The sequence below is a fragment of the Montipora foliosa genome, chromosome 2 (genome assembly GCF_036669935.1).
Source record: "Montipora foliosa isolate CH-2021 chromosome 2, ASM3666993v2, whole genome shotgun sequence".
Classification (NCBI taxonomy): Eukaryota; Metazoa; Cnidaria; class Anthozoa; order Scleractinia; family Acroporidae; genus Montipora; species Montipora foliosa.
In genome coordinates this window covers 46,753,469-46,767,601 of record NC_090870.1, presented here as the reverse complement: position 1 = coordinate 46,767,601, position 14,133 = coordinate 46,753,469, and the positions used below count along the sequence as shown (strand labels likewise).

The window sequence follows — 14,133 nt, the reverse complement described above, 5'->3', positions numbered from 1 at the left end:
AAGATAAAGGAGTATTGTGGGTGATGCAATCTACAATTCAAGTTTATTTATTAAGATAATAACTTGTGAGTATTCCCCCTCACACCAGATTTTGCTTCTCCAGTACAAGGGCTAGGCGTTACTAGAGAAAAAAATGCTTCGATTGTTATTTCTTTGCCATTTTCTTTTGATCTTTGGGAGATGTGATTTTTTTGGAGGTAAATTTACCCAGCAGGCAAAAGGAGCAATGAATGAGCAAAAAGCAGAAGGACAGCTTACGTGATTATCTATAGACAACTATAATGTCATCAATAAAAATATGCTACATGTACATGTAGTGAACAGCAAGCAATCACCATGAGTCATGTCCAGTAAACAAACAATTTTCTCAGAGAAGTGGGTTTAAGTGAGTGAAGAGAATGCACTCTGACAAAGGGCTAATGCTCGAAACGTCAGCTTTGGAATTTCTATACGGGTAGTTAATTACATATATCAAATTAGTTGATACTTCCTCCAATGGCACAGCACCGCAGTTTCTTTAGAAACTAAACCCCTTTGTCCGACTTTGTCAATTTTAAGCTCTTGAACACAACTTAAACACAACTTGAACACAACTTAAAGCATGTCAAATGAGTTTGAAACATATTTTTAAACCTGCAGGACAATAGTAGGCACAGTTTTTGCATGGCACAATCAGTACATTGTAAACAGGTCAAAGAGAAAGTCATTTGTCAATGGCTATGTACCTAGTAACAAAGCATATTGTTACTTTTGAAGTATGGTGGCATGCTGCTGTCTCTCCTTGGAGACTAAACACCAATTTAATGACAAAGATTTCACAAACTTAAAGAAATCTCACCCAGCACTTCCACCATGTTTAATACTAAATTTTCCCAAAGGCCGGTCAAGGTCATCATGAGCAAGAATAATATTTGATGGCTTCACATTAAACATAGTGGCTGTAAATAAAAAAGGAATTGAACAGATTTAACAATAAATACTGAATCAGTACTGAACATTTTTGATCACTGTTTTTGGTTCACTCACACCTTATTGGCAGGAGAGTTGAAAACACTGACCCCTAGTCCATGGACTACCCCGACAGACTACCCAAACGGACTACATGTACCTCAAAAATACAATTTCAAGTGAGTACTATTGGTCGTAAGCAGCGTCACAATTAGTGCTAAGCCTACACATCCATTTCAAACAGCGTTGGTCAACAGTATTTAAGTCTAAGCACCCATTTTAAAAAGGTTAGCTTTACATAATAATTATTGTTGTGATGGCCGATTACTTCATATAAGTGAAGTGAAACCAGTGCAGTTCCTCAGTTATGCCGTATGTGGCCGTGCAGACAAAAATTAATAAGGTGTATGCAATGTAAGTACATAATCAATTCAGTTCTTTCAATAGTACTCAATCAAAACAGTATTTGGTAAAATTAGTCTATTTTAGGGTACTGGTTGTCCGTTTGGGTAGCAGCGGTTTTAAAACACAGGTCACTCATTGCAGGTCATTGTTTTGCCTTTTTGAAAGTAACCCAAACCCCTCAATTTGGCTAACCCTAGGTCTAAAAAACAACCTTAGGCCTAGGGTTAGCCAAATTGAGGGTTTTGGTTACTTTCCAAAAGGTAAAACAATGACCTGCAACAAGTGACCTGTGGAATGTGACCTGTGGTTTAGACCTGCCATTTGGGTAGTCCGCCGGGGTAGTCCATGGGGTCAGTGTTTTCTACTCTCCCCCAGATTGGCCTTTTAATAATTGGTTGGTAAATATATTCCTGGGCCCGGTTGTTCAAAAGCCGATTAACGTAATCCAGGATTAGCGTAAACGTTTGTCTCATGTTTTCAACTCTTTGGTTAAAGTTTCAATTGCTTATTTTTGTTTTTCAAGATTGACTTCTTCTAATGTCAAGTTTTGCCGAATATCAGCGTTGAACAGCATTTGGGCGAAGAGAAATTAACTCCTTGGTTAATTTTTAATCTGGGATTAGCGTTAAACAGCTTTTGAACAATCAGACCCTGGTGTTTTACTCCAAAGAAATGACCACTTGATTGGTTACTATGTGAATTAATAAACTGCGAGTACCTGCTTTCACAATGCTCTTTCCATTTATATTCATTGCCATCATAGGTTTCAAGAGTATGAGCTGTTGCCCATTTAGTTTGGTTACTGCCAAAAGACTCCTGGATCTTTGATTTAACTGCCAAGCTGTACCAAGCTGCTTGCCCAGATAATCAACCAATAACATTCCAACACTGTGTCGTGTGTCTCGTAGGATATAATTCCCTAAACCCACAATCTGCGAGAAAAATTTCCTTCCTTAAATGATTCTTTATACTGAAAAATTTTGAAGGTGACTTATGTAGGAACCTTAAATTTCAAGGCGTGATTGTTACATGTACTGGTGGTTAATTTACCGGATTACTCTCGACTGCATCGGCCGCGTATCGATCGGTATATCGGCCAACACTCGAACACTCAGCCTACGCTGTCGATTCGTTTGATGAAAACAAATTTGAGACTATGCTGGCAGGGTACAAATTTTCATGTTGACACTCCCAACCAACGCGCTACCATACTTCCTCTAGGAATTAACTCCTTCATTTCACAACACTAATGTTCTGAAAGACGGCCGTGTGCACGGAGGGAGTACAGGAAATCTTGCCAGAATGTGGTTAGAGCAAACGCCAGACTAAAATTTGCGTTTTGCCGGCTAGAAATAGAAGAAACTCGTTTGATATGAGCTCATTTCTTACGTGTTAGCAGAAGGTATCAAGTAACTTTTTGAAAAGAGAGAAACGAGTTAGAATAGCATCATTTTCAAGCTTTTATGACAAGCAGCAACCCACCGTTTCGCCTTTGTCGTTTCACGTACGTAAACGCGATCGATGCTCAGATCAATCTCTCTAATGAAAGAAAAATGACAATTTACTACCATTGTTCGAAGTTTTCTTGCATCATTGGCTTGGGCTTGGTTCAGCTTTCGCCGGCAAATAAATCTTAACGATTTTGACGGGTCTGGGTTTAGGACTTTCCAAAACGTACAACCAAGGTTTTCCACCATGTTGAAAGACCAAATCATTGCCTCATATACAACGTACCTATTAGTTCAAGATGGCTGCTGTCTTGGCACGCGTATGTTGTCGACGAATTTGCTGTGATTTTCTTAAAGCGCGTGTTAACTCTGTTCTGCCTTTTACATCTCGTTTGACACGGTCTCCCAGACTGCTTTTTTTCAGACGAACTCTGTGTGAAACGTTGGCAACTAAGGCATCTACACCACTTTGTTCAATCGAAAAGAGTGCCAAGTTCCAGTTGGTGTTTACGTGCAGTGTATGCGAGACAAGATCGAAAATGATTATCAGTAAACAGGCTTATAATAAAGGAGTGGTTATCGTCAGATGTCCTCGTTGCAACAACAAACACTTAATAGCTGATAATCTGGGCTGGTTTTTCGACGAAAAAAGGTATGGTATTCGTCGCTGAAAAGCCACGCATCGATCACCACCTTCGTGCACTATGCTGCTTTTGATTTTTAATTTGGAGCCCTTTTTCTCAGTTTATTCTTGATCACTGTATAAAAGATTTAAGTCAATATTTCCTAAGCAATAATGACGTAGGCAATAATTGTTCTCGTTGCTTATTGGAAATGAAACAACGCATTGCCTTAGTACACTCATTTATTTATTTGTTTGTTTGGTTGGTTAATAATTTGTTATGTGCCTATCTCAGTATCTATCTGTTAATCTATCATCCATCTAGCCATCCCATTGATCTATCTATTTATAGATTTATTTATCTGTTATATACAGAAATATTGAGGACATCATGGCAGAAAAGGGAGAGACAGTTAACAAATTACCAGGCAGTGACTGTCTGGAGTTTCTTACTGAAGATAAGATGGACAGTATTGATAAGGATAGGCCCAAAAAAGACAAGAAAGACCCGTAATATTTTTTCAAGCATCTAGAAATAAATTCCGTCTTGTAACCTATTGTCTTTTTTATCTTATTTGTACACAGTTTAGATCAAACAAGTGATGTTTGAAAGTTAGAACATCACAGAGCTTTATTATTCCAACAGAAAAAAACCTCACAATAATAAGCGTCCAGTCATCAGCAAATAGGAGTCTTGTTCAACAGGAAACCCTGACAACTATGGTATATCTTATTGGCTGATGTAGGTTGTATTATTCATTACCAAAATTCTTTATAGCCGTATTCTTGGGTTGCACGTCACGAAAGTGAAAACATAAATCGCTTACCATTTAAGAAATTGAGTCAATTGGAAATGTTATAGAAGAGGAATAAATAAACAACGGGTCCAAGTCTCAGGGCTGTGCGATATTCCGTGCTTGAGTTATTCAGTGAAATTTATTACTCAAATTTGTAGAGTTTAGTATGGAGTACACCAACATGGTGGCGGGAAACCTATAGAAATATCTGGAATTTAGTTTGGCTGTCATTAACAATTTCTAAGCTAGCAAACATTCGTACATGTATAGACACATCTCCTAGTATATTGGCTCTTTAGGCCACAAAACACGAGGGAAGTTGATGTTTTTATGCAACTGGCATGTTTTTCGAAAGCTGTCAACATGTCACGCACTTTGAAAAACTCTGAAATTCAAACTGCTCTATTATTGAAACGAAGCACGGTACCGAGCTGAAAACATGCAAATAGATATATTTTTAAAACCTCTTGTAGCTGATCAAGATAAAAACTCAAAAGGCTCTTTAGTTTTGTATTTTATTTTTTGTGATGTCACCTGCAACCCAAGAATTGAGAATTTTTGGAACCTGAAATGAGGTAGAGATCTATTCACTGAGCCACTTTTTTAACAGAATCAAGAATTTTAAAAAGGAATTTAGGGAAAGTAAGCAGCTTTGTTTTTCAAACAATGCTAAAATTTTGTTTTTTTGAAATAAGTTCATTATAATTTTATTGGCCAGGCTAGAAATCATCATTGAATATTGCAAGTGTTTTTCATGGTAGCACGGCTATGAGAATGTTATTTCGATGCGGTAGATCGTTTTTGTACATTATCACATTAAAATTATATCAATGTTGGACAGGTGGCTAATTGAAGGGACAAAATTGGCAACATTCAGTGCTAAACACTACACCAACAATTTAATGTTGAAACGTTCACTTGGGGATTTAGAAAGTTCCTGAATGCTTTTACCATCTAACAATTTTGTGCAGATTTTGTAAATTCAAATACTTCGTCAATAGTTTTGGAGAGTATATGACACTGCTGAGCAAACCAAATGTAAACAAGAATGACGTCATTAAAGAACCCCCTATACCCTCGTCGGCTATTGACACAAGCCAAAACACACAAGCAGAGAGGGATGCTTCGTCGAATTTTATCAACGAGTTTTGTCCCAGATTGAAGTAAAAATGAACAAGGTTAAGACCACTTCATGTTGAAAAACAAACGATTTTGAAAGAACAAAAAACAACTGGGATGTCTTTCTCAATGCAATATTAACGCCCGAGTCACCCAAGAGAAGCTTAAGTTTCTTCTGTGAGAGAGAACTAAGAAAAATGCCACTCAAAAAAGAGGCCATTGCGAAATTGTAGACATTGAGTTTTCTCCCCTTTCAAAATCAATAAATCTTTTGCTTTCAAAGATTATATCTTCCGAATAATTTGAATTCGCTTCTCCTGTTGTTGTTCGTCCATTACGGTGATAAGGACCACTCAATGTCATCCTTTTGTCACCTTTTGACAGGTTTATGGGTGCGATGATGGCTCACAAGGCCAATGTGCGCCCTGAATATTTTGTTGCAATGAGGACAGGGGATTACAGAACCTCTCTAAAGAAACGAACGCTTAGGGATGAAATCGAAAGTCGTGTATGCCAATAGGTTTCCACAAAAACAGTTATACTTCACTTCCCGTTTCCTGTGAGTCAAATAACAGCAAATAATGCATGTTGTTCAGGACAAAACTCGAGTTTATAGGCTAATTCTTAAAAAGCCTAATAGACGAGTTAAATTCATAATGTTTACGACTTTGCCTTATTAGCATAACACCATAATTATCACAGTTTGAGTCTTTCTACAGCTTCCGTAGCCTGCGATCAGGCGTTCTCTTCTTTAGTAGTTTAGCACCGTTTAGAGAGGGCGCGAAAAGAACGGCTGATCGCAGGTCATTTTGTTGCAGGTACCGGAAAGCATTGTATTTTTGGTCACTTGGGATCAGTCTTCATTTGGAGTTGTTTTGTTTTACGTGTCTGATTGCGATGTTCTTTCTAACTTTCATATGATATCTCATTTCTCCGTTCAAATATACGAAATTTCACATATTCTAAGAATCGTTATAATCTAATGGATCAGCCAAGAAAATGCATAATTATAATTTCCTGTCTCGTACATTTTATCCAGATATCGCGGACCGACAATGCATGCATGGGTTTCAATATCGCTTAAATAACTTCTGTGTTTTTAATGGCCGAGATTTCATCGATTATTGATGTCAAAAGGCCGAAAACTGCAGAGATATTTAAGATTTACACTTTCTTGAATTAAACTTTTCAAAGTCAATTTTTTGTAGCACAATTCCTTGTGTGGGCAGATTCATATGAACAAGAAGTAAACAATGGCGACAGAAATTCGCCTCTATTACGCATATTTCAGTGATGCATGCCCTGTTCAAATGCCAACAAATGTTAAATAATTGATTCAAACCAAACCGAAACTGATGCAGTCGGAAAAACCGATATTCTTTGATTGCACCTGACGTTGGTGGAAAGAACAATAGCGAAAACGTCCTTTGGGAATTTGACTATATTTATTATAACTTAATTGTTTTGGCACCAACATGGCCGTCTTATCACGTGAGTGCAATCAAAGAATTGGGCTCAAACAGGTGATGTCAGCATAAATTGGGGATCAATAAACTTGTGATTCAAACTTGTTTCATGCCACTGTCGCCCATGATGTGTTAGGTATTGCCTTTTTAACGGATTAAGGCAATAAATTTCACAAAGCTACCGTGATACAATGCCGTTTCACATTTTAGGGGATTTTACCACCGAATAGAAAGTATCTGCCCCGACATATCTTTTTTAATGATCGCCCGACGAGAACTTGCTCTACTTAGGCTTACGTCAAATGTTTGTCAAACACATGATCCCTGACCTTTAGTTCAACGCCTCCAAAACTGATTTCTCAGAACTGTCAAACTGAAAGTCAAATTTTTATCAATATATGTACGTGATGTTGTTGGCTAAAAATAATTGATGACTCCAAACTTGAAGGGTCTGTAAGGGGTAAATCCCTAAATGACTTGGCGCTTCATATAAAACTTACGGAGACGATACCTATACTTGGTGTTTTGTTTGGTCTCTTTTCTTCTGCATGGTTGTGTTTTACAACATGAATAGGGAAGAGAGATATTTAATTGATCAATACTTTCCTCAAATTACCCAAGATGTCATCCCTGTGGACATGTTGCCGTATCTGAATTGTTTGACCCAGAACGACAGAGAGGCCATCGCGAGCGAAGAAATGAGACAGGGTCACATGCGAGCAGCACAGGAGCTATTGTCGAGGCTTCGAAGACGGACTGACGGGTTTGAACAACTTATTCAAGCGCTTAACGCGACTGGCTGTGAGCATTTAGCGAATCTTCTTGTTCCTCGAGAACAAGGTACGTGTTAAGCAGACATGGTAGATATGTATATTTCCTACTAAATCATGCATTTGCTGACCAAAAGGGACTTCATTGCTTCTGTGTTATAAATATTGAGTAGATTATCATGCCTGAAAAAAAATTTCCTAGAAATAGGCCCTGTTCGCACTACGCGAAATTGTGTTTGTTTTGCAAAAAAAACTCTCAACGCGAGACCATTTTCAATGCGAACGATGTTTTCGACCTAAAAAAATTATCGCAAGTGCCACCAAACTTCAAAGATGCCGTCGACTAGCTTTGGAGGCCTAAAATTTTTTGTCGGGCGAGAAAATCTATTGTTCCTTGACAGGTACCCGTCAACGGGTCATCACATAATTTTTTTGCAAACACTAAACCAAACTTTTCGGTGTTGTGCGAACAGGCCCATAGGCATAAACATATTACTGGGACAAAACTGTTCAAAATTAGAGGGCAAGTTCTTACAAGTTCAATAGTGTCACTGGCGTTAGTGGTTCAATGTTTTGCGATAATTAATGATCATGGGCAGTCAGTCGGGACGGGACGAGAAAATCACGGGCAACATCGGGACTGCTTTCTAGCCTGACTTGAAAACTGAATAGGCCACTTCGGGAAATACTATAGTACTCTTTGTTTGTTCCCCCAAAATTTTGAATAAGCATTGTTTTGGTTTTCTCTTGGGTCCATTGTAAGTACCAAGAGAAACTGGAAACAATGCTTATGCAAAATTTGGGGGGACAAACAAAAAGTATTATGGTATTTTAAGCCAGTCCTGATTTTGCACATGATTTCCCCGTCCCGTCCCGACTGACTGCTCCTGGGTCTTCGGGGATAATTAATTATGAATATCAGTTTGCGTTTTTACTCTACATATAATAATCGAAGACCCAAGAGGTGATGAAAACCTGGATGATTTGCCCGAAGGACATGGTGCAGGACATCGGCTAAATAGAGAAACACCCGCCTTTCGTGAACAGGTAGGTCCTAGTCTTTATGTTGCATTCATTAAAAGAAAGTGTCTTCAAAGTTTTAGAAAGTGCAATTACGCAATGTCATAGAAACTGAAGGAATATGGAATACGGAAATAAGTCAAATAAGATGATTTCTGTTTTCCTTAGAAATCGGGTCGAACGGGAAACCACACCATAGAGTCAAAAGAGCCCGGTACTGTAAAATAAAGTCCATTTACTGAGCCAGCCACAGGGCTTATCAGTATCACGGTAGAGAGGATACGAGCTGTTACTTACATAAGTTGACGAGCTGGCTATTTCATTCACAGGTTGCTTTGGATGCCATTAACTGACGCATGAAAAAAAGGAAATTAGCACTGTAAGTTATTTTCTTCTTTCCACGCCCTTTTGGAATTGGCACCCTCGTGGCTCACCTGAAGACCTTGCCAAAAGACCGTGGCAGTTTGAAGTATGCGACTTACCACTCTATAAAACCTGCAAAGTGTCGCTTATTTGTTTTTTTACTGAGAGCCTGCAACTAACCGTCTACCTGTTTTCCCAGGTTTTTGGGAACTGAGCCAAGCCCAAGACTATGGCCTTTTAGCTTTTACCAAGAGAAAATGAGTACGTTTTGTTTTCCCATTTCAGACCATGTCACGCAAGGGAACTTTCCTTTTGTTTTTTCATACGTTATGCATTTATGAGCACGTACATACCATGACATTTGAAAGAAACTGTTCCCAAGAGTAACATGACGTGGTCTGAAAGTACAAGCTAGCGAGGTCTCAGATTACGAGCTATTATTGATACTCTTTCCTGAATGTTGAAACACGTCTTCCAAAGACAGCACTAAACAGACCAATGAATCACCTTGTATCATCTGCTATCTGCACACATGTGCCGTGTGTGCCCATAATATACTGTTTTACCCAACATTTGTAGCAGAAAAATACTATTCTTTATCTTGGTTCTTGAATGATTACAAGGTTGTATTTCTTTACAGAAATCCGAATCCAGATTTTACGCCTTAAACAAAAACGGAATTTCCCCAAACAACGCACAATGGTTGTCATGGCAACAACCTTGGACAAGTTTCTACTTCTGCAAGAAGACTATCTATGAAAGGCGTTTTACCAAAAAAGTTTTTACACCAGTTTCGGATAGTATATATTCAAAGTATCTTTGAGTGTGGAGCTTTAAATCCAATGTGCATACTTTTTTTTACTTGTGAAAAGAAACAAGTTTCTGAATTAAAAAATCTGGATTCGGTTTTACAAAGAAACACAGTCAGCCCCATATGCCAACCATACAGTAATAGGAAATTCAGTAGGACCGAGATATTTACACATTTCCTGCTATTTTGACTATGATATTCTCATTAACCATAATCATTTTTCTCAGCAGTTTTCAATTATTTTGCATATGGTTGACGGGCAAGAGCTAGGATCGCAGACTTTCGTGATGATAAAGACGTCGACGAATTGTGTCCGTCTTTACTGCCAATAGGCAATTCTGACAATTATTGTCAATGGATATCGGGCGAAAATAATCCTTCATTTCCGGCTAAAGTTACAGATGAAGCGTGCGCGTGCTCCTTGTGGGATTCAAAGCTGGGAATTGGAAGTTTTGAAATACTTAGCTGCGTTCATCTAATTACTTGATGAACCTGAGACAGTTCATTCTATTTCTTGCCTTCCCTGACATTTATCGAGCCATCCGCTCCATGAGAAGGGCAACAACTCGGAGTGGCAAGAACGCAAACGTTTTATTTGGTGCTACACGAGGCTTAAGGTTCTGGTTTATTACTATAATTATTCTTTTAAGTTTGTTTGTAATTGCTGTCATTTTGTGCTAATTTTCGATTATTTCAAGTTATCTGGAAAACGTTCTAAAGATATTTTTTTGAGTTCACTATTTGTAGACCAATTCCGACTCGTTGATACTAAATAGGGAACTTAACGCACTCGCGTCTTTGAAACGCGGACGGCAACCGGAAATGAGCTGTTTTCCCTTTCAACTTGTCTTCACACAACCACATTTACATTGTTAAGTATCTTTTCTCCATTAAAGATGATTAGTATAAAAATCGTGTGGACACCACTGTCCTGTCCGGTTCCCGGCCGCGTCTCAAAAACGCGCATGCTTAAGCTCTCTAATTCCTGTGACGCAATCGCACGGTCATGACGTCCTCAACAAAGTCTCAGCATGAGTATAGGCTTGATATTCTTGAAATTTATAAGGCCCTCCAAAAATATTCTTAAATTCTTGTTTAAAAATGGAGCGTATGCAATAATCCGTGTCACTGCATGCATTCTTTTGGAAAAGTCAAAATAGATAGATGTTTGTTACATAATTTAGACGCGAAAAAGTGCGAAAGGGTTCACAGGCCATGGCGGTCAATTTAATTAGTGTGAAACGAATACCGACATTAACAAGACCCTGATCAACTTAATTGAAGAAAACTGCAATTCAAGAATGCACTGAATAAATATTTGTTTTGAATTGCTTTGTTGCGTTTGTGAGTTGTTTGTTTTTCCATTTTTTTTTAAGTATTTTTCATGGTCCGGGTCTCAGAATCACAAGCCTACGTTTCCTTGCATCTGTTCAAGAGGCGGCAGTGAGGCCCAGTGGATATGGTGCATGCCTTGAGATTCCGGGTTCAAGACCCTTTCTAGCCGCTAATAGAATTTGTTCCTGGTAGTCCCTGGTTCAACTTCTCAGCTGCACTTGTAAATAGCCAACTGGTTTGCCTTCGGTCGGGTGGGATACGTATCAAGTTTATATCGTTGTTGTTGTTGTTGTTGTTCTGTTCTCTTAAGTGTCATTTACTCGGGGATATTTGCCACTAAAGTTTGTCTGTATGTTGCCTTCCTAAGGCCGACGATCATTCTCTTAAACAACCGCAGATGAAATACTTCTCCCCTCTTGTTTTCCCTTTGCTTTTCTCATGGTCTAACGAGTCTTGAACAAGTTGATCTAAACCATCGATAGAAATGGAAAGTCACATTAATAAGTGTATATAGCAGTATTGACAATAATTTCCTCACGTTGTACAGCAAGAATTCCTTTAAATTTTAAGGAAAAAATATTGGAAGGGCCTGAGTCTGTTCAAGGGAAGAATATCAAGGAGCCACGTACCTTTCTCTAAAAATAATAAAACCGCACAATAGTAATATAAGGTACTTAGATAGACCGCTGATCGAGTGGAAAGTCGTACAGCACACGATTAATGGGCTTCTTGTATTTAATGGCATTTCTGCCGCATTATGCCTTACTAAATATAACATTCACCTGCATAATATGATGGTAATTGAGTACTTTAATTAGGAGGCAGCGTGGTCCAGTGGTTAGGGCGTTGGGTTTGCATGCGGCTGCTCCGGGTCCAAATCCCGTGCTAACCTCTGGTTAAGATTTGTTTCCGGTTGTCCCGGATACAATTCTACCACGCTTTGTAAATAGCCAACTGGTTGCCTCCTGCCAGTTGGGGTTCTTAATAATGTTTCTGTTAACTTTGATTTGTTTCTTTCACATTGTTAAAAGTGGGGTGCCTGTAAACTACAATCGTGGTCAAAAGTTGTTGGGAAGGTTGCGGGCATCAGCTCACCTCACACCTAATTCGATTTTTCTAACTATTGGCTGAAGTATTTGGGAAATACCATGCTCTTGTGGCCCCCTCCCCCATTTTCAATGTTGGAGTTCTTCAGGTAAGAAAAGTCACCATTTTTTTCCCTGGAAAATCCAACATTGAAAAGAGGGAGGGGGGTATCTGTAAAATGAAGTTACCTTCCCAACACTTTTGTCCATGATTGTAGCTTGATAGCTAAGTGCACTTCCACTATAAACGAAGCATTTAATTTTTTTTTAATTTTAATTTTTTTAATTCCCACACCCGACAATAAGACATTTAGCTTTGACAATTAGGAGTAGGTGCTGTGAAGGGTTGGAACAGCCCAAGACAAAATCAAATGAGTAAATAACATGATGCTTAAACACCTGGGATTCCTCTGCTTCTACGTTCGTTATAGGAATAATCAACTTCAGGATTAAGTGCTGGTGTTGCTTGGTGATTGCTAGTCCTGCGCGATAACCGTTTTGAGTTCGTTTTGAGTTGGTGTAGGTGATCTTATGCAAATTCCCTTCAAGTTCGCAAATTTGTATGGTTGAAAGTAGTTTCGCACGGACAACAATTTTCCTTTTACTTCATGTAAGATACAATCGGTGGCTCCTTAATTAAATATACCTTGGAACCAGCGCTGTTGTTCAGAGGTATGCCAGTGTTCAGTTCAGGAGAATCTTTTTCGGTGTGGCTGGCTTAGCTCTCAGATCCGTCAGGCTGTTTTTAAAAAATGCCGATCATTAGAAGTTCTAAAGAGATTTTTGCCCTATACTTTCAAAATCATAGAAGTTCGTACTGGATATCAAAATATGCAATAATATACCATCGTCGATCATCATCCTGCAGCACTGAACAGTGGTCGCCTGAGTTCAAACTTGTACCAGGAACATATCACCTGCTTTAAACCGAATTCCTTCTCGGACGAGACTTGTGACCGTAATGGAGATATCACCTAAATCACGGCCACGCAGTTCTGATGCATATTTTATTCTATATAAGTCATCATTATTTTGTAATCAATTTTGAAATTGGGATAGCCGGTTTACAGCTGTTAGAAGGGTCCAATGAAGGGGTGTGAAGCTGCGCATGTGTCGGTGGCAAGTGAGACTCGAAATTGTGGTATTATAATAATGAGTTGATGAAGATAAATCATCCACTGTGAAAAAGATTTGTGAGTTGACGTTTCGAGCGTTAGAATTACGTCAGTGAGCGAATACTGAGATTCGCCATTGGTCAATGTTCATGTTAAACGCGAGAATTTATTTTTTACCGGCAAATCTCTTCACAGAGAGACTATCAAACTGCTATGTTAACCATTAAATCTGTTCAATCAGGAGAAAACTGATCATGAGTCGTCTCATGAAACCTAAAGGGTTGGATGAGATCCGTTGTTAATACTCTATCGAGGCTGAATACCGATACAGCTTCTTGTCTAAGAGCACTAGTAGAATACTCAGCCCAGCAAAAGTATGAGCTTTCAGTTAACTGTAAAGCTTCACGCGGCTAAATTCTGTTCATGGTCCACTCATGGAATGAATTTGCATCTGTAGCTCCTACTTCTTAGTTCTTTGTTAAATACACTCGTAAGCTAGCACATAAAGCTAATACTGTGAGGACGCTCGCCGGATCGAGCTGCTATGTGAAGAAGTCGTTAGAAGTTACAAGGACCTCGTGTAGAATAGGACTCAGACAACTACTGCTTCCTATTTCTGGTTCACATTGCATCTTAATGCAAAACCAAATCTTCTCTGTCGCCAGAGCACTGGTGAATGTATTTGGTGGGCCAAGTAACAAAACACTTAAGAATGTTCTATTTTTATAACCCCACTTTACTGTACTTTATTCTATTCTAACAGTTCACCTCCGTGACTCATCTAGTTCAACAGTTTTCCTTTCTGACATTAGTCATTTTAAATCTGAGT

The 14,133-nt window shown here is 38.7% G+C and overlaps 3 protein-coding genes across 6 annotated transcripts in view; 2 read left to right on the top strand and 1 right to left on the bottom strand.

The window, feature by feature from the left end:
* LOC137993336 (probable peptidyl-tRNA hydrolase) overlaps positions 1–3,081 on the bottom strand; it is a 3,562-nt gene extending 481 nt beyond the window's left edge. Inside the window, exons 1-3 of the mRNA XM_068839106.1 lie at positions 2,922–3,081; positions 2,072–2,285; positions 839–938 (exon numbers count right to left, since the gene is read on the bottom strand). Of these exons, the coding sequence (XP_068695207.1) occupies positions 839–938; positions 2,072–2,285; positions 2,922–3,068 (461 nt within the window). The 5' untranslated portion in view covers positions 3,069–3,081. The remainder of the gene's footprint in view (positions 1–838; positions 939–2,071; positions 2,286–2,921) is intronic.
* LOC137993343 (DNL-type zinc finger protein-like) lies at positions 3,079–3,980 on the top strand. The gene is made up of 2 exons (XM_068839115.1): positions 3,079–3,453; positions 3,799–3,980. Exons 1-2 carry the CDS (start codon positions 3,101–3,103, stop codon positions 3,935–3,937), a joined length of 492 nt encoding a protein of 163 aa, XP_068695216.1. The 5' UTR covers positions 3,079–3,100; the 3' UTR covers positions 3,938–3,980.
* A 156-nt stretch (positions 3,981–4,136) lies between these two features.
* On the top strand, positions 4,137–11,101 carry LOC137993338 (uncharacterized). 4 transcript variants are annotated; one of them, XM_068839112.1, is made up of 4 exons: positions 4,137–7,645; positions 8,531–8,622; positions 8,925–8,974; positions 10,000–11,101. In XM_068839112.1, exons 1-3 carry the CDS (start codon positions 7,354–7,356, stop codon positions 8,946–8,948), a joined length of 408 nt encoding a protein of 135 aa, XP_068695213.1. In that variant the 5' UTR covers positions 4,137–7,353; the 3' UTR covers positions 8,949–8,974; positions 10,000–11,101. The 4 variants fall into 4 exon arrangements, with proteins under 4 accessions (XP_068695213.1, XP_068695212.1, XP_068695211.1 ...); XM_068839111.1 differs by having other exon boundaries at positions 9,997–11,101; XM_068839110.1 differs by having other exon boundaries at positions 8,498–8,622.
* The last annotated feature ends 3,032 nt before the right edge of the window (positions 11,102–14,133 follow it).